This window comes from Meleagris gallopavo, chromosome 21 (genome assembly GCF_905368555.1).
Source record: "Meleagris gallopavo chromosome 21, MGAL_WU_HG_1.1, whole genome shotgun sequence".
NCBI classification, from domain to species: domain Eukaryota; kingdom Metazoa; phylum Chordata; class Aves; order Galliformes; family Phasianidae; genus Meleagris; species Meleagris gallopavo.
The window spans coordinates 1,879,987-1,907,800 of record NC_139424.1 but is presented as its reverse complement, the minus strand read 5'-3'; the positions used below and the strand labels follow the sequence as shown (position 1 = coordinate 1,907,800).

The 27,814-nt window shown below is 45.9% G+C and overlaps 1 protein-coding gene across 6 annotated transcripts in view; it reads left to right on the top strand.

Annotated features, from left to right (window-relative positions):
- The window catches only part of AUTS2 (activator of transcription and developmental regulator AUTS2), a 659,297-nt gene that overhangs the window by 74,696 nt on the left and 556,787 nt on the right, over positions 1 to 27,814 (top strand). The window contains exon 1 of one of the 6 annotated variants that reach the window (XM_085240905.1): positions 19,590 to 19,622. The exons of the other annotated variants lie outside the window; for them this stretch is intronic. Coding sequence (XP_085097031.1) covers positions 19,593 to 19,622 — 30 coding nt within the window. The 5' untranslated portion in view covers positions 19,590 to 19,592. Of the gene's footprint in view, positions 1 to 19,589; positions 19,623 to 27,814 lie in introns of those variants that run through there. 6 annotated transcript variants of the gene reach the window in all.

Genomic DNA, 27,814 nt, shown 5'->3' with positions numbered 1-27,814 from the left:
GCGAGGGCCTGACCCGTTCCAGAGACCCATCTCTGATTGGAAACCTGCGTGCATGGCTGCACGTGGCTGAGGTGGGTTCCCCCAGAGCTGCATGATCCCATCCTGCTTTCATTTCACTTTACTCCATGTTGCATTTTAGTGACTCACCACCACTGCTCCGCTGTCTGCTGAGTGCATCTAAAAGCAGTTTGCAAGTCCCCAAACGGGGGACAAGAGGCAGTCAGTGCTTCCCCACGTTCCCGCAGAGAGCAGCTCACCTCTCTGCATGTGATGTAAAGCTGTGAGCTGGGAAGCACTCCCCATCTCTCAGAGGCTTCTCTTGCTGCCCACAGCTCTGCACAGCGTGCTGCCCACAGATTGAGGAGCTGCCGAGTCCCAGGGAGCCGGCGGGCACTCTGCCATCAGCGCAGCACAGCCAGGGTTTTATCTCCACCACACAGCCCTGCCTCGCTCTCTGCCCACTGTTTGAACCAAGTGAGGCGTAAATTTAGTTGGGGAGAAGAGAAAAATGAATTTTTGCCAACCCAGGATGTATTTTCAACTGTATTTAATAGGGTCTGTATCCTATCCCAAAAGGTCAGGACCTCTTTCTAGCAAAGTTTATGATAATAGATTTAACGTCTGTTAGTGGATTTGCCTCAGTATTTGCTGAGAAAGGGGATAGAGGAGCTTTAAGAAATAGAAATGATTTATGGCAGGTATAGAATGCTTTGCTCTTTCTCATGTGCTCTACTGTTGGAGGAATGAACAAATAGGCTGTGAATAAATAAAGGAGTATTTATATTCTTCCTTGGTCCCAATTGCCCGGTGTCTTTCCTTCTTCTGGAATGGCACAGAGTGCTGAATAATTCATACAAGCAATCATTAATCCTGCCTTCTCCTTCTCCTTGCTCTGGGAGGCACCTAGTCCAGATCCTATATCCCTGGAGCCATTCAAGGCCAGGCTGGATGTGGCTCTGGGCAGCCTGGTCTGCTGGTTGGTGACCCTGCACATAGCAGGGGTTTGAAATGAGATGATCATTGTGGTCTTTCAACCCAGGCCATCCTGTGATTCTAAATCCTGTAAGACTCGTGGCCACTGACTGAGTGTTGCAGCTCCCACAGTGCAAGTCAAGCAGTTGTTGTGCAGGCTGAGATGTCACTAATGAGAGCAAGCTTGGAAGCACACCACGTACCCTGGGCATGAGGCTGCTTGGAGCTCACTTTGTTCTACAGTGTCAGGAAGTAGCAGAAGAGGAAGAGTTGTGTGGGTAATTCCAGCTTCTGGAGCTTTTCTGACCTGGGGCCATGAGAGCAGCCCAGTGTGACCCCATGTGAGGGACACGCTGTGTGAGCACTGTGCAAACTGAGCAACGATGCACACCATGGAAAGCAGTCCTGAGCTGATAACATTATAAATTATTTGTCCCCGACTTCTGAAGATGTGAATTTCATCTTACTTGCTGAAATGCACCAAAAGAAATGTAAACACAAGCGACCATTAGTATTATTGCAGCTTTTTTGCCTTTTATGGAAGCTTGGTAGTGCTGTAAATTTGGATTTGAACATCAGTGACTCGAGTTCAAAATGTAGGCTTGACTCTCAAAAAGATTTATGCGTACACTTAATGATTCCCTTGAAGAAGTTCCCATTTGGGGCCTTGCTCTTGGTGAGACTCTGTGTTGGAGGGCTGGGCTGGATGTGAAGCATGTGTTAGGGTGCACGTTAGCTACATGCACTGGGGCCCCTGAGCTCTTTAAGGCAGAATGAAGAGCTGCACTGACCTCCAAGGAGGGTTTTGGCTGTATGAACTGCACGTACCACAGAGATGCACAGCAAGCCTGATCCTGGTCTATGCAGATTAACTAAACACAGCTAGTAGGATTGGCCAGCATCACAACAGCCATTAAAAAAAAGAAAGAAAAAGCTGTTGGAAAGAATTACTGAGCAACTTTTGCAAGAGCTGAGCTTGTGGGGTTTAATCTGTGAGCAAGGAGTGGAGTGGGATGGGTGAGCATGCCTGGCTCAACTTGAGGCCTCAAAGCCCCAAAACATCCCTGGCTGACACGAATCCCACACAGCTTCTTCTCAGCCTGCTCGTTTTGGAAACAGGGGTGTTATTTCTTGCTTTCAGGTATTAGGCTCAGTAAAATTGTAATGCTTTAAATGATGAACCATGCCCCTGGAAGGCAGAAATGTGTGTTTTCAAGGTGTGCCCAGCTGGGAGAGCTGGCTGGAAGGATGGAGTCGTTGCACGGAGGTGTGAAACTTCTCAGGGAGAAAGGAAGGAAACTTTGAGCCTGTAAATGGGAAATAATGATGTTTGTGTGTCCAAGTTCAGTACTGGGGCATAGTGCTTGTAATAGCAGCAGTGATGACACTGCCAGCTACTTCACGTGTCTGGTCTTTGGAGGGCAGATGACATAGCATGCACTCAACTGGAGTCCAACCTGCCGTTCCCAAAGCCAGCTATTCCTCCACAGGGGTATAGGTGCTGAGGAACAGCTTTGCCTTCTGCTGCAGAAAGGAAGCAGGCAGACAGGGACCAGCAAGCAGAAACAACCCCAGAGCTTTTCTCAGGCTACCAGGCAGTTCGGGGCACATCAGGATGCGAGCCCTGCCCTCCTGGCAGCTTGGAGCTTTACTGCTCCAGATTGCCAGTAGCCCCACAAATGTGTGTTTTCCAAGAGAAAATTCCGGCTCCATGAGGGCTCTGGGGGATCCTCGTGCACCTCTGCACTTGCAGAGAAAAGAGCATTTCATGCAGATGTCACTGAGGAGCCCTGCAGAGGCTCAGAACAAGGCACCCTAACAAGTGCTAAGAGCACCTGTGGTCTGCGTGGTGTCATAATTAAAGTGCTGGCCGTTAAGTGGCAAAGCAAATGAAGGAGTGATAGCAGGCACGTCACACCTTTTGCTCCAGTGCCCTCGAATGCTTGGGAGCACGAGGTGCTTGCAGGAGCTGCTGGGGATGTTGTGCTTCGGGTTGTGGGAGGCAGAGTGGAGCTGGCTGAGCTGCATCGCTGCTGGGTCTGGAGCTGCAGAACGAGGGCTGAAGGAAGCACTTCCCTGCTCAAACCATCCCCACAACCCCAGGCAGAAAGGGGAAGAAGGAGTCTGAAGTGTAGAGAAATTGAACTCCCATCTACCTTAGCAGTTTCATTTATCCATTTCCTTTGCCCAGAATGACAAAAAGAAAATGCGGGAGCAGACCAGCAGGGTCACTACTGCAGTTCCTTCCCCTGAGCCCGGGGAGTTGGGAGCAATGCCATCCTGACACCAGCACAACAGCTGCCCCTGTCACTGGAGCTGATTAATTTATTATCTTCTGATGTTCAGCCTGGTTCTTAGAACTTGAAGTACCATTCTTTGTCATTCACTGAACATAGAGGGCTTTAAACTCTTTGCCCTGCTAAGACCCTGTGGCAGTCAGTTCCACAAAGTAATGTACTGCAGACACCAAAAATTGCATTACTCTGTGATGCACAGATGCTCTCTGCTGTTACAGAGAAAGGAGGATTGCAGGGGTCATCCTGTGATGCTTTTAGCTGGTGAGGAGATGGAACTGACAAAAAGTGCCCAGGTCATGGGGCAGCACCTGCAGGTGCCTGTGCGGTGCTAAGGCACAGAAGCTGCAGGTGATTCAGCTGTGCTGTGGAAAACACGGAGCCCTCGGAGTGCAGGGCAGGTGCTGTGCTTCTGGGATGTTGCTTCTCTTTGCTCCGAGTGTGGGATCTAGAGTGGAAATGAATGTTGACTGAGGGAGCTGAGCTGAGTCCCATCTCTGAGAACATCTCTGAGCAGCTGCTGTCAGCTATGAGAAGTGTGGATCTGTACCTGGTGCACATCAGCTCGCTTTATGCCTTCACTTCTTGTTCCTGGCTCCAGAGGAAACCTGGGCAGTCAAAGCAGAGAAAGCTCCACTTCAGTTATCTTTCTGTCAGAGGATTGGTAGAGAAAATGGATTATTACAGACTTTCTAGTAGTACAGAAATCTTTGCTGTCGTCCGTGACCTAAATAGACCTTTGTGTAATGATGGGAATAGGCATTAGTATACATCAGATATTAGGCTTTACAACCAATTTTATTAATTCTAACTGATATAAAATAACGGGAGATACATTTAAAGAGCCCCTGCTTAATGCACTGTAATTATAATATGTTTAATTACTATAAATTTCATGAGCCAGTGAAGGTATTAAAATAAATAGAACGGTAGAGGTGCTCATTAAAATTGTGTCTGACCTCTATGCAGGGAAACTTGCAGGAGCAAGCACAGCAGAACTGGCTGCAGTGTGGTAGCAGTGGGAGCTATTAATTCCCCATGCACAGGTCCTGGCAAGCAAATGAAGTCAAGCAGAACTGGCTGACTCTCATGGAGCACCAGGCAGGACTTTGCTGGAAGAAGCAGCCTGTGAATCGGTGTTGGGTTCAGTTGTGCAACTGCTGCAAACCAGGGCGTCAGACACTGAAGTTCTGTGCACGTGCGTTCGTAGCAATTGGTAAAGATGGTCTCTTAGGTGAGTGCTTCACACTCTGCTTTGGCGTGTGATTTAGACGTTTGGATGCTCATCTAGACCCCGAGCAGTTGGGCTGGAAATCTTTCAAGAACTGTTTTTTGAAGAGTATTTTGGATCCTCGTCGCTAGACCCGGGGAATGTTTTGCCATCTGGAAACAAGCAACGATTTAGGGCCAGATCTGCAATTACATTGCTCTGCTTTGGGTGGGGGAGTTCAGTCTGCTTCTGTGTCTCGAAGGCTGTCTGGGAGTGGGGTTGTTTCTCCCTCGTTGCGTGTCTTTAGGTGCTGTGAGCACACAGTGTGGAAGGGAGAGAAGGGGAAGGAGCTGAGCTAAATGCATTGCTGACGTTGCCAGGCCTTGGTGGTGTCCCACCTGAATGTTGGCTTCTCTGCATGCCCTTAAGAAATGCTGAAGCAACTGTGGGTACGTTAGTCATTATGTATAGGTGGGCAGTTCTCCCAGTGAGCCTGGACAGGGATGGGAGCTGGCTTGTCACTTCTTCCATTGCTATGAAAGCAGCTTTGAAAGAATGGTCATTTCCACATTAAACACGATGGAGGCATTTTATCCTGTCGCAACTGTGGGCTGCTTTGCATTGATTTGAAGAGAGAGCACTTGTGCTTTCCAGGAGTGAGGAATGGGTCTCAGTAGGACATCCCTGGGTATGAATGCAAAATTCCTGTTTTGTCCATATATTCACTCATTTTTGCATGGCACTTAAATGGACCTGAATATTTCACCAGCTAGCAAGATAACGCTACAGCTTGTTTAGTAGTTTGTAATCAGTTATTAGGACAGGGTTTTGCTGAAATAAAATATGAGGGCAAAGGAAAGTAACACGCCTGTGGCATTAAAATGCTGTTAGCAGGCTTGAGGCATATCAGAGAGATTGGTCCTGAGAGTAACATTTACTGCCTTTCTGCTTTTGAACTTTTTTTTTTTTTTTTTTTCATTTGCCTGTTTCTGAGGCCTGGGATTTATCCTGAGTTTAAGAACTGACGGGTTTTGATCATTTGAATAGGTATCACTGTTCAGTGGGGAATACATGTGCCAGCTGAGATGTCTCTTAAAGCCAATTTGTTCTACCAGTTATACGAAATGATTTCTTGGGACTGTAATGTATTTCAGCTCCAGGTTCTCTACCTGCATTACGGTGTTATCTCCTCTTCCTCCCAACCTGAGCAGTCCTGAGGTGTGACTGTGTATTGAACCACTTGAAAATGATGTTGTAACATTAGGAATTTGATTTGGATTTACTGAGGCAGAGTAATGCTGAGTCACAGTCATTTCATCATCCAGCCCTCATCCTCTGGTGCTGAGGACGTGCAGTTTGCATGCAGGTGAGCACAGTCAGCCCTGCAGTTGAACCTCCAGTGTTTAAGCAGGTAGCAGCTCACTGTGCTTCTCTATGAGCAGCTGATGGCCCACTTTGGGCACCCTTCTGTGTGCTGAAGGGCAGAATGTTCACAGTAACAATTGCACATATTCCTGTTTACCTATAGTTATTGGTAGCTATTGTATATAAAGACTTTTCCATTGCAGTACTGATTATTCACGAGGCTTTGTCTTCCAATACACTGTAGGGGAAGTGTTAGGTCAGGGCTTGAACTGGTGATTGAGCACCTGCTGAAGGGCTGTGGCTGCCCAGGGAGCACAGGCAAATTGTTTGCAGCTGTGCTGCCCACCTGACCAGAAGGGGTGACCGAGGGTAGAGCCCCCTGGGCTCCTATAAGGGCAGCCACTGAAGGGAGAGCATCCCTTGGACTGAGGATGCTTCCAGAGAGGGATGCTGCGTGGCCAGAGGGCCTCTTCACCAACTGAGTAAGTTCGCTTCTTTTTTTCTGTGTTTTTCTGTACGTGGCTGTTGGCCTTCCAAATACTTTTACTTGGTATTGCCAAGGACCTGTTGGAAGCAATACTGCTTTTTTGTAAGCAGAATGTACGTGTATGTATTTTGTTCAGGTAGCTGTGAACTGTAAGTCTGGGAAGAGAAGTCTGAGGCTTTGGGTTCAAGCTAATATTACCCTGAGTTGTACAAAACTGTCATTAATCTGTGTTTGTCCCTGCTGGGCTACAGCTGTGCTGCTTGCTGGAGGAGATCAGTCTGGGTTTCTCTGTTCAAACTACAAGTGCAACAGAACTAAGAAATGCACAACAAAATCAGTCAGCAGTGTTGCAGATAAGCACAGAATGCACAATGTATTCATGTGTGGCTGATCATAGTAGACTCACTTCTATCCCATTTCCTGAGTATCCGTCCATAAAGAAGAACCCCAATGGAAAAAGAATGGTATGAATGTACCAAGGATCCCATGAAACCATCCATCCTGCTGGAGACTGCAGCCTGGCTTGATAGCTCTGGTTCAGGTTGTCTGTGAGAAAGTCTTTCTTTTACAGAAGTGAATCTCTAAGGGGGAGGAGAAAAAAAATGAGCCCAGCTGTTCCTAAGGCTTGTAGGACTATTTTGGTTATTGCTGGGTTTTAAATCCTTCTGGTCAGTGTAGCTGATGGAGCTAGCTGTTCTTTAATATTGAATATTTGCTAAGTGTGGGTTTGAACGGGTTGAACTTGGCTTGTTGGGGAAGGCATTCATACTCCCATGTGTAAATCAAGCATGTGGATCTAAACCCATCCAAGTACCAACCAAATCCTTTGAGTCCAGGTGTTCTCGTTGGCAGCTGGTGGCCATTTTAAGGATGCTTCACCCCTGCTCTCTTTGAGGCTGCTCCTTATTGAGAATGCTGTGGTGCAGAGGTAGGACACTAGGATGCCTTTAGTGGGTCTCAATGTATTTATTCTTCTGCTGCCCGAGGAGGGGCAATGGCAGCCCTTGTTATCAGGCTGTCAAAAGAATTAAGAACCAAGCGGTCACACGAGCAGCGGGATGATTGAAGGCTGGTTTCCGATGGACTTTTATCTTGTAATTGATTTCCTCTGTGGGTTTGTGCTGCTTAATGAGGTGTGAGCTCGCACGCAGCCTTCCCCTCGGTGGGAGATGAGGGAAGCCAGGCAGCTCCTTGCTCTGCGGTCCCCTCGTTCAGTGCATGGGAATCGGTGTCACTGGGACCTCTGCCCCTCTGTCAGTTGTGCTTGCAATCATTGGGCTTCAGGAGTTATCAGATGGGGTACAGATTGGCAAACACACAAAAGCAGGCTGAACTTTTGTCCCCTGGGCTCTTTGAGGCTTAAGCTTAAAAAAAAAAAAAAAAAAAAAAAGTGGAAACTGAGGAATTGCTTTGGTCTTAAAAGCTGCCCTCATGCTAATCCTGGGACAGGGAATGGGGAGGAAGCAGGAAGAGGCACTGGGGAGGAAAAGCCTGTGATTGCCATGGTTCTAATGTCAAGTTGAAATATTCGCTTTTGCCTGAAGTGCTGACAAGTGTGTTGGAAGCTGCAAAGGTTCCCAAGGACTTAAGCAACTAAACAAAAAACAGATTTGGGAGGGATGCGGTTTCTTGCAGTATCTGAGGCAGGAGGAAGCTTCCCATGCCCAAGGCTGTGCAGTGGAGCAAACAGCCTTGGGTGCTGATCTGTGTTTGCCTCATTGGAGCCTTCTTCTGGAGGACTGGAGCTAGGCTGGGCTCTGCAGGCTGCAAGGGAGCTTCTGGAATGGGGGAGAGCAAGTGATACTATCCATTAACACCTGGAAGTCTGGAAAACCACTTTACTCTTAACCTTTAGTGTAATGTGGATGCAAACCTTGGGAACTCCAGATGCTGTGTTAAGCTGGTTCAGATTTCAAGGAGTTCCTGAGTGTGCTGGGAGACTGCACAGAAGTGTCCTTGCATGCAGTAAGCAGTATGTGTCCTCGGGCATATGCACAGTTCGTAGTGTTAACCCCAGTGGAAAGCCTCCTGAGGCGTTGCTGGAGAAGATGGATCATTTAAACATTAACAGCTTTTGTTAGCAATTATTGTGGAGCATGCTGAACTGGAAACCTTGTCTCATGGTGTGTTCTTTCCCTTGCTCTGTTTCTGCTGAGTGCAGTAGGGCAGCATGGTGGGGAGCAGTGGCTGTTTGGCTGCTGCTTTGACTCGTGGGTCTGCTGGGGACAGTAATGATGGAGTGTGTTTTCTGAGAGGCGTACAGAGGATAGGATTTAACTTAGCTTAATTTAGCTGGGGCTCTGTTTCCAGCCAGGAGGAAAAATTTTGCCTTAAATGCAACCTGTGGGGCTGGTCTGGATGCTGTGGGGCTGGTCTGGATGCTGCAGGGAAAACAGCAGCTCCCAAGCCAGCTCTGTCACCTTGTCACTGTGAATGTGGAGGTAACACTGGTGGTGAAATCAGAGCAGTTGGATGCTCGCTGTGATCAGCACAGTCTGCTTGGAAAGCCAGTCTGGCTCATGTAGGACATCCAGGCTGACTCACCCACTGGTGGTCAGCAAGCTGTGCCTCTTGCTCAGTTTTCATCCAGCTAATATGGCTGTAATTACTGAATTGTATTTCCTAGTCACTTGGAAATACTTAGCTCGATGTAAAAGCAGTGTGTCTTGCCAAATTTATGCTTAAAATTGCTTCTGTGGTTGGGTGCCAGTAATGTTCTATTAGATTTAAGTTGTTGTTGTTTTTTTTTTTTTTTAAATACTGGTGTCTGGCGAGATTAACCTGAAATGTTGTAAGGTTTATTTGTCAGGGGGGTACGGAGATATTAAATGAATTTGGAATTAAGTATGTGCTGGCTAAATTCCTGCCTTGTTCAAGCCCCAGTGATGCAGACTCTGGGCATGCAATGTTGTTGCAGGCTTGTAGGAGCTGAGTGGTGGTATAAGCTATGAGAGCAGGAGAAATTGGAGCTTGGGAGGTTATTTTTGGTGCCTTCTCTGCCAAGCTAGCTTTATGCAAGAAGTGTAGTTAAGATCTGCTCTTCATGCAATGTAAGATATTACCTAATGTCCTAATGTTAATGGCAGTACTGAGGTTAGTGGGATTTACATCCAGCTGCTTCCCCAGCCAGTTAGGAAATAAGGTGAGGATTTGGGAGGCACGCTGGCAGCTTCGGGTAGGAAGAGCACTGGAGATGCAGGGAGATGAGCAAAAGAACCAAGTAAGTCCTTGCAGAAGTTGGAAATGAGGGAAGAGCTTCAGAGACTTAAGTTCCATAACACGTAGTGCTGTGGGCTTGCAATTGTGTCCCAGCTTCGAAGGAATGACCTTAACATGTCTGGGTGCTGACATTGCAGGCTGGTTGGGGAGCTCATTGAGTTTGCATGGTTTCTTTCTGATTTATGAATCATAATTAACGATAATGAGCCCTGAAGGCAAAAAACAAAGGCGTGTATGGATGCGCGCCTGCAGTGCTGAAGCTGTGCAGCTGTGCTGGACCAGAGAGAGCAGCCTGCCCTGGTCACTGCCCAGGGGACTGCTGTGTCTGCAGCAGCAGCAACCAGCAGCACGGTCATGCTGTTGTCAGCAGCAGGATTAGGCACAGCATCAGTAGATCTGTGTAGAAAGAATTTTGGGGGGAAACAGATGCGTTTTTTCAGACCAGCTCCATACCCTGTATTGATGAGGTGCGAGTCTGCCTTGTTTTTCCATTTGCCAAAGGGTTTTCAAGGTTGCTTTTCAGTTCTAAATGTTAAAGAAGGATGGATTCAGTTCTGTTATTCCAGATTTTCGTGATGGGGGAGGCTGCTGCTTTCTCCTGGTTCCTTTTGGAGTTTCTGATGCCTATAGGAAGTAACATGTGTGTCTTAAAGGCTGCAGCAGGAGTGGCCTCGTGGGCCTATTTTGCAGGCTCCAATTGCTGGATCAGGCTTTCAGTGTGACTGTATTGTCAACGCAGGGAATTGCAAGTGGTGAGATTATAGATGCCTCCTAATCAGTGCTCTGTTTTTTCCAACAAAGAAATCCCTCTTGATCCCTTTATTGATCCGAAGAATTTTTCCCCTGACAAAAATTGGCACCTCTCTTAATAATGTTTACGTTGTGTGTGTGCCCACATCTGGGAATAAATTGTTCATGTTTGTATGTGTGCAGATGCATGCAAACCAGTTGTGTGCCCACGTGTGTTAAAGCTGCTTGGCAGTTTGCCTGTTTCATTTCCTCAAGAAATGACAAATTAAGGGAATGTATAGGAGGTTAATAAATCCCATTAGTGGGTATGAGAAATAGGTGCAGGTAGTGATGGTTTGAATAGAATGGGAATTCCATTGTAAATATCAGAACCCCAACAAGCTCTGGGAAAGGATCTGTTCATCAGCTGGACCCCACCTGGTGTGAATTCAGGTAGATCATATTGATCATAGTCTGTCACCACACCGGGTTATCCCAGCATCCCCCAAACAGCAGTCCATGCCCTGTGCCTGCCACCACCAGGAATGGGACTTGAATTATTCTGAAATTGAGTCTATTACCACTTTATTTATTTGTGCTGAGCATGATTTGCCTTGGATATGCAGCAAAGCAGGACTCTTCCCTGACCTTGCGGGGCTTCGGGATAAATGGAAGTGCACGTTCTCTGAGGCAGCAGGGAATTTATGGTGTTCTAAGAGACTCTGGCTCTGTTGTGGGTTGCTGGCAGCAGTGCTGATAATCACAGTGTGATGGCAACTGGGCTGTTTTATTTAAGATGTGTTTAAATCTCATCTTCTTGCACTGTAAGGTTACGTATTTCCAGGCTACTGCAGTTCAAAATGGAGAGAGGAGGGAAATGCTAACGTAAAAGCCTTTGTTTGGAAAGAAAGCTCAAATCTTTTCTGTTTTAATCACCTGATGATCTGGATCATAGGTAGAATGGGCGAGTTGTACACGGAGTGCACTACTAGCTTGTCTAAAGCCCGTTTATGAAACAGAGCCCTGTTGTGCAGCAATCTGTTGGAGCAACACCTTGCTAATTCCCAGGATTAGCAGACCTCTCCTTGACGCTTGCATTTTGGGTGTTAGGTAATCTAGCGAACAAATGTTTGACAAAAGCCAGGAAAATGCCTCACAAACTGTGTTCTGTCTTTTCAGTATTCATTTTAATTGCTGAGAGTCGTAATCCACAGAGGATACAGTAGCATACCTCCTGTACACACAGCAGGAGAGCAGTGAAGTACATGTCCTAAAGCATTACCTTCTGAGTCGCAGCAGAGTTAGCAACGGTAGCAAAATGTTCTGCTGATGTATTGTTGAGCAAAAAACGTGTAGTAATGGCAACCCTAATAGAGTTGCATCAAATATTTCCTCGGCTATTGAATGTGCAGTCATCCGTTCTCAGTCAGCATCTCTCTGAGGTCTTGCAGCCAAACACAGTGGATGCATGAGGTCAAACAAAGATGTGCCCTGAGCTGGAACGCTACAGCTCTGCCAGGTCTCCTTGCAGCATGGGATGTGGGTGGGTTAATTGTTTCACCTAAACAGGCATATTTAATTAGAGCTTATCTATGTGGACTCTAATGATTTTCAACTGTGTATAGATGTCTATGCTGCACAGCAAGTTGTATCTTACTTCTGGGGTTATGTAGGACTTGATGGATGTGAACTCACTTGCAGTGGTGTAAATTGATCCACGTGGGCAGGTTTCACTGACTTTTAACTCATCACTTTTTAACTATCTGGATCCATTTCAGACTAGTAAGCATTTGGTGGAGCAGGAGGCTGCAAAGAGGAAGGAAGAGGTTATGTCAGGGCTTTCAAGACAGTACAGCAGTGGTGTACTTCTTGGAGATGTACTTCTGGAGGAATGCATGCTATGTACATAAAACACATGTAGCAGAGCTCAGTTAGTGGATATCAGGGGAGAAGCTGGAAGGATTTTCTCTTCTGAGATAGCAGCATGCAAGCTTTGATTGCTGCTCTGAGTTCTGATGTATGAGAAATCTGCATCAGCATCTGAACACACTATCAGTGAGGGCACTTGCTTGGGCTTTGTGGCTCTTTTGGGCTATGAATGAGTTCTTCAATTCTCAGAAATACGAATCAGTAAGCAAAGAAGAAACACCTGGCCTTACAAAGCATTGTATTTTGTTGTCATATGCTGCTTAATTGCATGGACAGCTTAATTACACTCTTGCAGCTTGTATCTATTTACATCTTAATAGATACAGCTGTAGTGGAAGATGAAAGTAGTCCATGTTAAGAATGGAACAATATACAAATTGTCTGTGTGCATGGCTTCCCAGGAGTTCACACCCATATACAAACCTGGGTCTGGTGGGTGCTGGGATGTACAAATTACGCACATCCTGAGCGCTTTATTAGTGCTGTGGTTTGAGGAGTAACTTATTGAGAAAGGGGAGGACCAAATTCATTTTAATGAGCCGCCCAGGTGCTGTGGTGTCAGCCCTTTAGAGATGCTGTGCCTCTGTGACAGGAGCACAGCGTGCTAAAGAGGATCCGCAGAGATAACAATGGGATGTCAAAATGAAGTGAAACAAGGGCAGGGCAATTTTATGGAGATGATATGACAGGAGGAAAGGATGGGGAGGGGAAAAAAAAAAAAAGGAATTTAAACTGTCAGTACGGATTTACTGAAGGCTTTCCAGTGTCAGCTAGAAGAAATGTCAGCACGACTGACTTGGCGATGTCAAGGTGATGGCAGAATGAAGTCCAATCCGCTCAGGAAGGATCTCTTACTCTGGCTGTGGAGATGAAATACTGTCAGTAAAGATGATGTTGGGATGATAATTATTTTGCACATTAGGATTTAAGTAGGGCATTGTTTCTGTTGAGGTAGCATGAATTTAGCAGAAGGCAGAGGGATGCACGCTAGGAGATAAAAGCTTCCAAAACCAGGGCTGCTTTCTGCAGGAATCATAGAATCATAGAATGGCCTGGGTAGAAAAGGACCTCAATGATCACCCAGTTCCAACCCCCTGCTACGTGCAGGTCAGCAACCAGCAGCCCAGGCTGCCCAGAGCCACATCCAGCCTGGCCTTGAATGCCTCCAGGGATGGGGCATCCACAGCCTCCTTGGGCAACCTGTTCCAGTGCCTCACCACCCTCTGGCTGAAAAACTTCCTCCTCATATCCAACCTAAACCTATCCTGTGTCAGTTTAAAACCATTCCCCTTTCTCCTATCATTATCCACCCTCGTAAACAGTCATTAATCCAGGAGTTTGGGGCCCTGTGGTCCTTGCTGTGACTGCATGATCCCTGAGTAACACAGGAGGCACTTCTGCATTTCTCTTTGTCTGGTGAAGGTAAAGGCAAGTGGTGAAGCTGTGGCATCACATGGAATGCAGCTGTTCTTCAGACAGGTTGGGCAGAGGTATTTAAGGATGGACAGCTGTAAAGAACTGTCACTGATGAAAGTAAGCATGTCTTGTGTGGTGGTGAAATAATGTGTGCTGGAAGCTGTGGGCTCTGCCTCGCTGCATGGCAGCTCTCCCACATCTGGCACTGTTTCCAAGAAAGGTTTTCACTGTTAGTTAAACAATTGCATGTGCTCTCTGTGTGTCCTTTATCACAAAACAAACAAACAGGAAAAAACATGCTGGAAGAGACAATCTAAGGGCTTGCAGTCTGATAATAAATCCCCTGTCTTTCCACACACACTCGGTGCCAGCTGTAGACTAATTAAACTCAATAGTTCACAGGTGTTCCTGGGAATGACTAATGCAAGAGCACTCTCCTCTTTAGGGCTTGTTAACATCTTTTTCAGAGCTCTTTAAATTTCATACACCAGCAAAGATGAGCTAAACTAGATGGAAGGTAGTAGAGAGGGACTTGAGCTATTGCAGAGTGCTCTCAGTGTTTGCTTGGGCTGCATCTCCACTTGATTCGTTAGCTCTTGTGTTCTGGTGGGTGTATCTCTGAGATAGCATTGTAAGAAGGAAATCTCCTTTCTTAGAAGCATTAAAATTTCTGTAGCCAGAAAAAAATATACTATGAGCTCTGTAGACAATAATTGTAACTGGGAAACAGAAGAGGAAAGTCTATGGCCAAATGAAACAGTGTTAGTTATCTTGTTATGGCTCGTAATTTCTTCCCAGGGAGAAGTAAACAGAGAGCAAGACTTCCTCCAGACCTCCCTGCTTATTGAGCCTTCCTCTGGGCTTTGACTGATCTGATGGTAATTCCTTTAGCCTCTGCTAAAGGAATTATTAGAGTGCTGTTCTGCTTACCCCTGGTCCAGCCGAATGCAATGCTGCAGCACCAAGTGCTTCCTCTGCTTCCGTTGAGCTTGCTGTATAGGAAAAGCTCAGATTTTAATTTTGTTAACCTTCTCTATGTCTTCATTCAGAGCAGTGGCTGAGCTACGTTGTTGTGCAGTTATCTCTGTTCCTTTTGCCTTTTTTTGTCCATCTTGCAGAATTAAATGTATATTCCTCAGAAAGCTCTCGTAGTGGTTGTGGAATGATGCAGAAAAGGAAGCTTTTAGTGTCGTTTTCCCAGATTCCCTATAAAACATCTTTTTATGTGGAGCTGGTCCAGACTCCAGTATGTCTTGTGTGTGTGTGTATGTCATTTCTCCTCAGAGAAAATGCTGGTTGGCCAGAGACAAGGCTGAATTCCTGTACTCGGGCCAGGCAGCCTGGAGAGAGGAGCTGCTTTGACTGCTTACATAAACTAAATGCAAAAATACTTCTGCCCCATCAGCGCTGCCTTGGTGTGCCTGACCTCTCGTGTGCTGTGCCGTCCTGCCTCAATGGCGCGCTTTGCAGCGTGCTGGGATTGCTCTGCTGTACACACACTAAGCAAAAGTGTTGCTGATTTAGCAGATTTATTAGTTGCAAATAGGCCTAAGATTTCATAGCTTTTTTTTTTTTTTTTTTTTTTTTAGGTTCTCTTTCTTCCTAATGGTATTTTCAATTGCGCTCTCTTGGAGTCTTCCCTAGACAAGAAAACCATGGTGACTTAGCTCAATCTTAGATTTATTACTGACTTGTGCTGAATTGATGAAGCATAACCTCACATCAAAATAATATTTCCTACATGAGGGAGCCATACCAATTTAATGAAATCATTTTCTGAATCAATCCTATCACATCAATGCAATTTTACTGTATGCATAAAGTCATATTTAAATGGTTAGAGCCTTTGGTGTGGCTGTGGAGGTAAAAGAGCTTTTATTCTCTTAAATATCAGAGCTGTGAGGGGGGGAAAAGTGTTTTCAAATAAAAAAGATGTGGTTCAGTACGTGTTTTCATGAGGTCCCAGAGTTTTTGTTAACAGAAGATGCCATTATGGCGTGAGCAAAAAGTTAAAGCCCCACAAAACGCAGGATACAAAGCTGAGAGAATTTAAGTGAAAAGTGGGAAAATGCAAGAAATCCTTCCCTGACCCCAATCCCACACATCCCCACGTGTTTGTGACACTGATTTGAGGGTGTTTAATACAGGAAAAGACTCCATAGTTTCTGTGTCAGTCTTCTCTGTGGCTGGCATCTGAAAGCTCATTTGCACGTGGGTTCTGAAGTTAAATAAACGATGTGACAGTCAGTGTTACACTGAGAAGCACTAATACGACAGCAAAGTGCTTTGTGGGATGCATTGCCCTAGTTGCTTCTCCTTCATTTTCAAGATGGGGAGTCTTTTAAGATGTCTTCCTAACATTTGTTTGCATTGAATTTTGGGGGCACAAAATGTTTCTGGATGCTACAGATACACCTGGGAACTTCTGCATTGCTGTGATGGTATGTTAATGCCTTGCACTCAGCAAGAAGCAGGTTCTTTTACAACTCAGTACGTGGTGATGCCTGTTTGTGCGTGGTTCTGGGGTGTGGGTGCACGTGCCAGTCATTGAAGCTTGAATTGAATTGGAGCTCTAATTGAAGCAATTAGAATTGGGGTTCTATTCTGCATGAAGGCTCCTTTCCCCATTCTGTGAGGTTAGCTGTGGCCCTCATCAGTGTAGCTCTGGAGTCTGACTCTTTGGTATATTAAAGAGCTAGAGCCACCATTGCAAGTGGGATGTCTAATGTCTAAACATACCTGGACTAATTTAGATACGTCTGCATGGTGAGCCTCTCCCATCAGTAAAAGATTTGCATCCCTCAAGTGTAACTACAAGCATGCAGCAGGGTCTGACAGGTGGTGCTGAGGGTGAATGTGGGTAGGTTTTGGGAAACTTGGGGGTTCTGGCAGTTATGGAGCAGCTGGAAAGTGCAGATGCCCAGAGTCAAGCTTCAAACTATATGGTACGCACAGGATTTATTCCTCCTGTTTTTCTAAAGATATTCTGCAAACTCATTTGGTGACACTGATTGGAGGTAATTGTTTTCCCTTATGATGAGAAAGTGCTGTGCGATTGAGCACAACTTCCGAGCTCTTAGCTATAGAGACTAAAACCTGATGTTCAGGTGATTCTTTCTCCAGTAGTAGTTTCAAGGTTATCTCTGACCTGTTAGGAGTTAATAGGTGTGAGAGATCTATGTCCATTTATACGATGATTAATTGTGGCCTAAGATGAGTGTAAAGCCCAAATATTTGAAAGTTTAATCTCCTGATTTTTTTATTTCTTAGAAAACCAAATTCTCTTCTACTTCTGGACTGAAGGAAATAACACAGTACTGAGCTATAACTGCAGTAGCCCTCTCCCAGAGGGAGTCATGCTCTTCTTTGAAGGCCAAATTATTTCTAACTTAAGTAAATTGTAAAGCAAATACCAGCAGTCCTGTGCTGCATAGATCCCACCAAAGCAACACCCCAATCTCCACAAGTAAAATGTTAATTTCCATCTGATTTTATGCTTGACGTTGTGTAGAAAATCATGGATTTAGTGTCACAACCTTCCTGATCGGTGTACCTGATAGTGTTGGGATCTCTTTGGATGGTTACCCTGGGCTGTTTGTCGTTGTGAACCTGAGCTGGTGGGCTTGCTGGTAGCGTTTGAGCCTGCTCTCTTGGTGTGTCTGGATGTGATCCTCTGCTGAAATAGGTCCTGTGGGCCGCCTGCCCAAGAGGGGCTTGGTCTTTGCATGGTGCCTGGCAGCCCTTTTTCTTTGGGGCTGTGTCAGCTTGGTTTGTGTGTGATGGCCGGCTGGAAAATGCTTCTGGGAAGCATACTGTGGCTCTGTTCTAGCAGAAGTGTTTGTTACTCTTCTGCTTTTCTCTTAGACCAGAAAGACAAATCACAGAATGGCTTGGGTTGGGGAGATCCAGTTCCAACCGCTCTGGGAAAAGAGTTTCCAACCACTGGATTTGGTGTCTGAGCTGCAGAACAAAGTTGCTGTCCTTTTTCTTTCAAGCAGTGAAGAATTGTTGTGGATTCTCTTAAAACTCGGTGGTGTTTGAGTCATGGCATGGAAGGAGAAAAATTGTGTTTATCTTGCTATTCAGAAGTGTTAACACTTAAAAGACTTATTGACCTCATTGGCATTTGCTCTGGAAGTGGGAAGTGATAGCACTGAGATGCAGTAGTTGGGATATTCTAGAAATGGCAAGGCAAATCCAGAAGGCTTGGTTTGATGATGATGATGATGAGTCTGTGGATCAGCAGTGAAACTTCAATAGACAAAAATGCTCAGATATTTTCTATTAATGTGAGTACCTGATTGACTCCGCTTGGCAGAACTTCAGTAGGACCTTCCTGTGAATGAGAGCTCTCTTCCTGCTCTGCTCTGCTGAGTCACTGTGAAGGTTTTTGCCTTGTCATGATTCGGAGGCAGCTGTACTTCCATTTGATGCGTCCTTCTGGATGAAAGGCGGGCAAATATCTCTTAATAATAACCCTCAGGAGCACGCTAAATGTTACCTTTTAATGCTGCTGTATAATCTTGGGGACTAGATATACTTTATGCCCCTCTATGATAGCCTGAAACACAAGAGGATATTTTGAAACAGGGAAAGAGGAATACTTAACAGTGCATTTTTAAGCTAGAAACACCCAAAGCAATCTTGGCTTAATTCCCTTACAGATTAATCAGGGTGTTCTTTCAAAAACACCAGGCAGAACAATGTGGTGATCTGTGCCAGGTGTTAATGGGGGAAAGCTTTACCTTGGTTCCCCTTTGTGCCCTTGCTCCCAATGGTGCTGTGGTTGTAAACACTGAGGTTTGCAGATAGAAGAGGAGCTCTGGCCACGGCTAGCCAAGAGTTAATCATCCCACACCTCCAATTAGTCCCATTCAATCATCTCTGGTATGTTTGTTTTTATGTAAAATTGAGACTGTGACTGTGGCTGACCCCTGGAGGTAGCTGGAATTGTATTTCCCAGCTTTGTGCCATGTCTCTGAGATGGGGAAAGGATCCAAGCCAGGCCCTAGCAGTAGCTTGCTCGCCAGAAGGGAAGCACCCAGCGTGCCTTGTAATGTGGGCACGGAGAGAGGTTTTGTTTTAAGTTGGTGTCATTTGGAGTGATAAATGAATGGAGGAGTTGGTCTCCATCCGAGCAGAAGCTTTATATTCCCATCTAGTGCTCCATGCTCAGCTAAAACATGGCTTCACAAATTGCCTACGTGTGTTGCAGCAGCACGTGCAGGGGAAGAAGCACCTCTGTTTCTGCTGAAGTTCCTGATTTTGAAGGTAGATTGCAAGGCAGAATTTGGAAGCTATCAGCTAAAATTACATTTTCATAGTGTGCTTTATGCCAAGTGACTCGAGGCACTTAAGAAAATACTGGAAGCTGTACAGCACAAAATAGCATTGGCACACTGCTCATGAAAAACAAACCTCCTGCCTGGATTTGAAAACTGAAAATCTAAAGACTGATTTCTGAGCCTCCAGCCCCAGAAACTGAGTTATTAAAAGGACAAAGTGAGATCAGAGCAATTCGGGGAGTTGTTCTTTAGTGTTGGGAATGACATTTCTATCAGTTCTGATAATTTCACTGCTAGCTTTCTCTGTTTTGCCAACACACCACCTTCTTGTCATAACAACCTAGACCAGAGGATTGCATTTCTCTTTTCTGCACTAGCAGCACTGTGAACCTTCTCCAGCTCTTACTGTTTTTTTCCCAGCTACTGCTAATGTGATTCTGATCTCAGAGATAGCAGGTCCAAGCTGAGTTCTCACTTGCTGCACAGAATCTTGCCTTGTGATATTTTGAGAATGCGGCTCTCTGCCTCCCCAGACTGTAAACAGGGAAAACATCTCTTCCTTGTATAGAGCAATCTATCTGACAATCCTGGAAGCCCTGTCTTGTGTGTGTATATTTACAGAAGTTAACTGCCTTGCAGACGTTTTCACTGAAGCTCCCTGTGCAGTCGTGTAGTGGATCCAACTGATGAGAGTTTTGATGGGCTGGATAGATGAGGTGAGCTCAGCTTTCGTGGGAAACCATCACAGCCTGAGTGGTCATCCCCAAAGACATCGTGTGTCTGTGATGGCATGTGAGTGCTGGGAGGTTTTTTGGAGGTGTTCATCCAAACCCAGTGCAGAAGTCAAAGTCTGGTGGGGAAGAAAGTTAAAAAAGTTAAAGTAGAAAGGCTTCCTGCTGCCAAAATGTATTACAGCCTCATCTAATGCACTGAGGCCTGTTTTATTTTCTGAGGAGGCTATGAAGAGCAGTTGGGGTTTGAGATTTCATCTTTGGGATCATTGAGGATTTAGCTGCAGCAAGTTAAGAAGAGCTGCTGCTCATGTGCAGGGCTGAATGGGTAATGCTGTATGAGAACTGATTTCTCCCTTGCTGTTTGCAACCTTCAAGTTTTTCTCCATGGAGACAAGCAAGCCTGGTGTAAATCCACTGGCAATAGCTTTTCTTAGTTGTCTTGATACAAATAATAACTGAGCATCTGCAGTGACATTCCAGGAAGGGGATGGTTCTTGTTTGCTTTGGGCTCTGGGCATGCATTGTCAGTATTGTTGGAGAGCAAGAGAGAGAATGACTGCTGTGGGCTGTTGGTTGTCAAGGAGAGAAGGAAGCCAGCTCTAGAAGGGGAAGTGGGAGAGATGTAAAAGGAAGAGCAAAAAGCATTGGTTGTGTTAATGTGAGCATTCCAGAGAGCAGAGATGAACTGCGAGCTGCTACAAGGCAATAAAACAGGCTGCCTACCATAGAGCCTCAGTGATCCTGCTGCCAATGAGGTGAGGTTGCTCTGTCACCAGAAGGGAGCTGCTCCTGTTTGCTGCGGCACACCAGTGCTGTGCTGCATGAGAGCAGCCCCTAGGCTGAGCTGCATCGCATGCGGTGCCCTGTATGCAGTGCCCTGTGCCTTAGAGCAAGCTAATCACTCCCAAAATAGCCATTTAACCTTCATCTTCTTACAGCCCTACCCTGAACCTTGCTAATGGCTGTGGAACCATTTTCCAAATGATGAAACACTGAATAATTAAATCGCATCAGTTTGTGTAAGTCTGATGGGAGAAGGGATTGGTAAGCCCTTGCTTTTCTTTCTTTTCTTTCTCTTCTTGCCTTTTATTTTCTTCTTTTATCAGGACCGAGTGAAATCACAAAACTCGTGTGAAAGGATTTTGTAGAAGCCAAAAGTAAGTCTAAAGCAGCAGTGTGAAGGGATTAGACCTTTAGGAAGATTAGTGTCTATTAAACATGATGATCTGGATGCAGCTTCCAGCTCCCATCATCCATAAATTGCTGACCTCTGGAATCTGAGAAGGAGGACTGGGAGAGGGATCACTCTATGCTCCTGTTGGCTCTTTGCCTAAATACCTCTAAGTGCTGGAGAACGGGGTGTGGGAAAGGCTGGGCTCTGGGTCAAGCAAGCACCCCAATTCTGATGTTTCAGCAGTCTTCATCTGGCTGAAAATTAGTCCTCTGGGTCTTCATTAGTGCCCCATGCCCTTTCCAGCAAGCGTGTTCGTGGCTTGGTGCTGCCCTAAATGGAGAAGCCAGGCCTTGGTGTGGGTGCTGGGCAGTGCCACGTGAGCAGGGCTGGGTGGGCTGGGCGAGAAACATCTTGTGTGTCCGTCTGTCCCTCCAAAGCTTGGGTTTGGTCGTGGGCCGCTGGAAGGGCTGCGGTGTGCCAGGAAAGTGTCAGCAAGCCTCATTTTGGCATTTATATATGAGGAGTAAGCACAATCCTGCTACTATTCCAAGGAGCTGCTTTTGCCAAGAAAAATCATTTGCAACTCTTTCTTCCCACTGTAGTGTTTCTGCAGCAAGCTTGGGTTATATTGCCTTAACCCCTTGGGTGCCAGCATGTGCTGCGAGGCAGAGCAGTGCCTTCTGCGAGTCTTGGCAAGTTCTCCCACGTGTAAAGCAGCTCTGAAGGAGGCTGTCTGGCAGTTAGCTTTTCTTTTTCACCAAGTCTGTTTCTTAAGGCTGCTACTTTTTTTTATTATTATTATTATTATTATTATTATTATTCCATTCCTGAGGCTGTAAGAAAGAAGGAGGTGGCGGCCTGGGAGGAAGTGTTTATTGAGAGGTGCTCACTGTGGGATGTGGAAGGAGAGGGAAAGCAGAGCAGGGAAATGGTGAGGAGGTTTGATCCCTGCTCTGATGCGTAGTTCGGCGTGGTGCTGCACCAGCAGTGACCAAAGCTGCTGGTGTGATGTGTTCCTACAGAGCTGCTCACCTGCAAGTTCAAAATCAGTTCTGTTCTCTCAAGAAAGCCTCAGAGAACAGCAGATATGTTATTTACATTATGTATGTTTTGGCTCTTGCAGTGTTGCACATATGCACTTCTGACTCCAACTTGGAGAAAAATGTTGGACTGACTTGTTTGTGTAAGAACTGGATGTGTTATTTTGAAGAAGCAGTCTTTTCCATCCCTTTGGTCACTGAATTTTAAGCTTATCACTGTTCTGCGGCCTCTGAGCAGGCAGGCTGCTTCCTTTGTGCAGTAGCTTTACCAGAGAGCATTGCATTTGCCCTCTTGTAGAAACTTCTCTCTTGTGTCTTTGGTGAGAGATGGAGCATCTTGTGGTTCTGTACCTCTTAAGCTGAAAGGGACAATAGCTCATTTTGTCTATCCAGTGTGGTTTGTTTGTTTCCTGAAGGGAGGGGAAAACAAGCATATTATTTTGTTTAAAAAAAATATATATAGCATTTTAATAATGTAGTAGTCTAACCTTTATGCTAATTGCCTCAGGCTTTTAATGAAGCGCTGTAAAATTAGTCCTATGAGTCTTCATTAATCAGCTGACAACGTAGTATTGAGATGCTGTGCTACCTCTGCTCCCCGAGTAGTGCTGACATTTGCTTATATTGAAGGTAGAAAGCAACTGTGTTTTTCATAGCTCATTAATATAATTAGCTGTGTTTGGCTTTTTTTTTATAATTTCTTTTCTTAACAAAATTCCTGTAATGAGGAAAGATGAAAACAGACAGGATGGATAAAGCCAAGAGAATCAAATTAAAACAGAAAAACTGACTGCTGGAGGCTTCCTTTGAACAGAAGACTTATGTATGTTAATGGCAGCTGTTGGCAGGCACCTCTGAGCAGGCACCTTTTTTGTTATTTGCAGAACTTAGAGCAGGAGCAAATAATTTCAAGAGTCTTGATTGATTTGTTGTGTTTCATTGTATTTTCTGAAAGTGCTTTAAGACTTGTAATGCATTTTCTCAGCACTTGCACTGGCAATGTGTTGGCCCTGGGCACCGTTAGTACTGCTTCCTTGCCTACGTAGCGAGCTCTAGAATCACAGAATCATAGAATGGCCTGGGTTGCAAAGGAGCACAGTGCTCATCCAGTTCCAACCCCCTGCTATATGCAGGTCCCCAACCAGCAGCCCAGGCTGCCCAGAGCCACATCCAGCCTGGCCTTGAATGCCTGCAGGGATGGGGCATCCACAGTCTCCTTGGGCAACCTGTTCCAGTGCCTCACCACCCTCTGGGGGAAAAACTTCCTCCTCATATCCAACCTAAACCTCCCCTGTCTCAGTTTAAAACCGTTCTCCCTCATCCTATCACTGTCCACCTCATAAACAGCAATTTTCCCTCGTGTTTATGTGCTCCCTTCAAGTACTGGAAGGCCACAGTGAGGCCTCCCCAGAGCCTTCTCTTCTCCGTCATGCCTTGGTTGCAGAGCAGATAGTTGTCCCCATGCAGGCTGCTAGCCCTGAGTCTGTGCTCTACTGGCTTTTCGCCCAAGCTCTCAGAACAGGAGTTAGGAGACTCCTACAGGCACGTTGGTCTTGGCACAAGTTAGGACAAAGATGTTTAAAGACCCTCATGTCGTGCTGGAAGCTGAAAGAGCACCAAATCTTGGCCCTAGAAGCTCTCAGGTCGTTGGGAGAGCTCTGGGCCAGAACCACGGCCACATCTACACTCACTAGCAGGGCAGGAATCCAATTTCTGGTCCCAGCTCCGCTTCAAAAGCATTTCTGCTGAGCAGTTTTCTGATCTGTCTGCTGCCTAAGTAGAAACTGCTGTCTGCTATAAAAGCGTTTCTGGGAAAAAACGGCAATAGGGTATGATTTAGTGTGTTAAGATGCTGCTGTAGCAGCTTCGAGTTTCTGTAGAGTAATTATCAAAGCTGCAGTTGGCCGACCGCGGTCAAGGAAGAACCAGAGGAACCCTCCTGCCCCACTGCTGGCTTTATGTAGGTGCACAGGACTGGTTCTACTCCGGGCAGTTTCCCTTACAGCCCTACTAACGCATCCCTTGGGCTGTAGAGGTGATGCTTTTGTTTCAGACAGAGCTCAGGGTGAGAGCTCTTTGTGGCAAGGCAATGATGGCTGTGCTGCTACTGCCTGGCTCTGTGTGTATGCACACGTGCTGGTGGTCTGGTGGGGAAATGGATCTCACCTGGGAAGAGGGGCGGCTGTTCTCAGTCTGTGTTTGCCATATGGTGTTAGCAGGTCAGCTCTCCCCTTCCTTCCTTTTTTGTTCTTCCCTGCTTCTTGTTCAGCAGGCAGAGTGGCAATGAGGATAGCTGTCCTTAGTTTAAAAAAAAATAAGTTTGGGACATCAGTTGATGATTGAATTTAAAATGAATGGCGTGCTTCCCACTGCTCAGAAATGAGAGTTTGGTTTTTTAGTCAAAAAGGAAGTTTTGATTTCTTCCCTCCCCTTCACCCCTGGGAAAATGATTCTCTTCTCTTCCATCTCCTTTCTATCCACATGCCTGTTCTCAGATAAATCATGTTTAGTTCCTGACCTGTGTTCTTGTGCTCCCACACCTTTCTTGTGATTGAGTTAGCAGCTCTTCTCTCCCAGTAATCTCCTCCCATTTCCCCTTTCCAGAAGAGTTCTCTGAAATTCATTTCCTGTTATGTGCGCCCTGAGAAGCACTAAGGGGCCAGCACAGTGCTCTGACAGCCAGCAAGGTGTGAGAATCATAGAATCAGATCACAGAATCCTAGAACCTAGAATGGCCTGGGTTGAAAAGGACCACAGTGATCGTCCAGTTCCAACCCCCTGCTACGTGCAGGTCGCCAACCAGCAGCCCAGGCTGCCCAGAGCCACATCCAGCCTGGCCTTGAATGCCTCCAGGGATGGGGCATCCACAGCCTCCTTGGGCAACCTGTTCCAAAGGCAGGAGACGAGGGAGCAGATCTTAGCTCCATCTCTTCTCCTTTGGAGCCTCAGCAGCTCCACGCAGTGCCTGCAGAGGACTCCCTTGGGTTGCTGCGTTGTCCTCCCACTGTTACCCTCAGTTCTCTGCAAACTCCAGTTCAAAGCTTTTCTAATTTCCAAAGCAGCATTATTTTCTTCCCTTTCATCTGGAATCCAGCGCTGCACAGACTGCAGTGGCTGGGATGGAGAATGGCCTACAGTTACCTGCAAAAATATTAAAATCTGAAGGCTGACCACGTGCAATTAGATCTCTTATTTCATGTGCTTACTGCATGGGCTTTTAAATATGCCCTTCGTCAGGTTTCCCCCAGGGTGCCGTGCTTGAGGGCTGAATGCAGGAGGGAACCACTGGAAAACCCAAAGGTCTGAGTGTGTTCATCATCCGCATGCCATGCTTGAAAGCTCTTCCTTGTAGAGCATGTGATTTACATAAGGAGCAGCCATCCTTCTCTGATCGTTCCTTATGTATATGCAAAACCACTGATGAGGAGTGTGGGATTATATTTCTGCTAATTGTGGCGTTGTTTCTGGCCACACAGAGGTAGATGTGGATGGATGGGGGAAGTGTGATTTAAAGCAGTGCAGACAAAGCCTGCAGCCATCGCCCTGCCTTCTAATCCCATCGCTCATACCGAGCTGTTATAAAATCCTCCTGCAGCACTTAATCTCAGAGCTTTCCTTCTGTGGGGTGGGAGTGCAGATCCTTTATCCCTATTTCTAAGATCAATAGAAACCAGTCCAAAGTATTACGGTTGTTCGTGTAAAATACTTGGTACATCACAGCATCTCTTACCTGTTCATTCCTCGGATTTATCCATAAAATTCTGTCGTGTTTATATACTGCTCCAAGCACCCTGGAAGCACCTAGATGTTGACAGAACAGCTGTGATCTTTTAATATGTTCAATAAATACAAATGGATATAAACAGTATCCATCTGTCAGGCTCAGCTAGATGGTTAAACACGAAGCTGTTTTGTTTCTGTAATTGTATTTAGATCTGATAGAGGTGGGTTTTTCATTTGTATTCCGATAAGCTAAAGGCTTCTTTTTATTGCTTTGTCTCATGAATTGTTTGCAATAAATTAAATAATAATCCATTCAGTCCTGCTTGACTTTTCCTTCAAGGCAAGAAAGGTGCAGAGATAGCAGGTGAGGTAGTGGAGCATGCTGCTTGCAGTCACCCACCCTGCCCATGCACACACCTGGGCCCATGACCTCTGTGTTTACAAGGTATTTACTGCTCCTTGTGCTTTCCACTACTACAGAGTGATCACTTCAGTGCCTTGTAAAATTTGATTGCGTTTAATAAATGTATTCGGTGTTATTGCTGAGCTCAGTGGAGAGCAAGTCTGACAACTTGCCCACGTTCTCCTCGCACACACACACACAATGCACACCTTTGCAGCCAACATACTTCCTTACCTGCGTGTGTTATTGCGTGTGTTGTATTTCAGGCAATTTTGGGTGCCTCTCAATTACATCATCTTTCTAATTAGATAAGGGTTTGTGGTTGGAGCATGTCCCTGAATACTGAGTGATTTGCTGCAGTGATTTTTTTTTTTTATTATTTTTTTTTTCCCCCAACCTGTGCGATGTTTGCTTCATAAAACTTTGCTTCTGGCATGGAGGCATCTCATTACCTTCCTGTCTTGACCTCTGGAGCTGATGCTAGCCAGATGTGTGCAGCTTTCTTCCTTCCTCCTTTGCCACAGGCTTCCTGTATGGCAGCAGGGGAATCACTTGGCCTCCCCTGCATGTTCTCCTATGAAATGGTGACCAGAACCCCAGGCTACTGCACAGAGCTTTAGAGAAGCACACACGTGGATCTGTGCTCTGTGGTAGAGAGGAATGTTTGGGGACCTGGAGTGTTCTGCAGCTCCTATTCCTCATCAGCACTGAGTGTTTGAGGGGGGCTGGTCATAAGTAGGCACTGCCTTTCTTGTCATGAGTGGCTTTTGATTCCTGCTTTTGTCTGTCTGTCTAAGGATGTGACTGAACAATATAGGAACTGTTGTGTGTCTGGGAGGGGTTAGGCACCATCACCTTGGCATCTTATGGGTCTGCTCCCTGCATAAGTGAAGCTGCATCCACTGACCAGTTGCTGCTAAAGCTGTGTGAGAGGAAGGGATGTGCAAGCAGCTGTGTTGAGGTGTGTGTGAGTGCCTCTATTTCCTTGTGCTTAGCTTTATTTTGTGGGGAATATCTTCTGAAAGATCACAAAGGAAAGACAACTGTCAAGAGTTTTGCTGCTTTAGGACTGAAGGATCATTGTAGCTGGAGAGTTTATGGGCACTCTGTGAACTGCTGAACTGTGGTGCCTGGGCGGGCATATTTTTCTAGACTCCAAGGAAAAGCTGCAAATGAGTGTGAAAATCTCATTGCAGACTCTTATGTACTTTCTGTTGTCTGTATGTGAACAGGAGAATCATAGAACAGTTTGGGTTGGAAGGGACCTGGAGGATCCTCAGGTTCCAACCCTTCTGCTGCAGCCCAGGCTGCTGCTGGTCTTCCAGGCTGCCAGCAAATGTTAGGTTTTTCAACTCTGAAGTTGTTCTCAGCAGGGCTGCTCTCAAGGAGTTCTTCTAACAGTCTGTATAAATACCTGGGATTACTTGGCCCAAGTGCAGAACCTCACGCTTTGCTTTGTTGGACCTCACTGAGTTCACGTGGGCCCACTTTCGAGTTAATAAAGGTCCCTCTGGACAGCATCCCTTCCTTCTGCAGTCTGACCTCTCATCACAAATCAACATTTTCCTGTTGCAGAAAAGACTTTTCTTTATACTGGAAATTGGTAGCAGTAAGTGTATGATACGTTACAGTTTGAATTAACTGTAACGAGTCTTTCTTAAATGCTCTTGTAAATTTAAAGGGCTGCATCACTTTGCATCTTATTCTTGACTACTTATTACTAAAGCAAAGTCCATCCAGGCCGGTGATGCTCTTGGTGTCATTCATTGATGTGTCCAGCAAGCAGTGGACAGTTGGAAAAGTCACTCAGTTCTGGGTTCTGTGATGGCTTTGT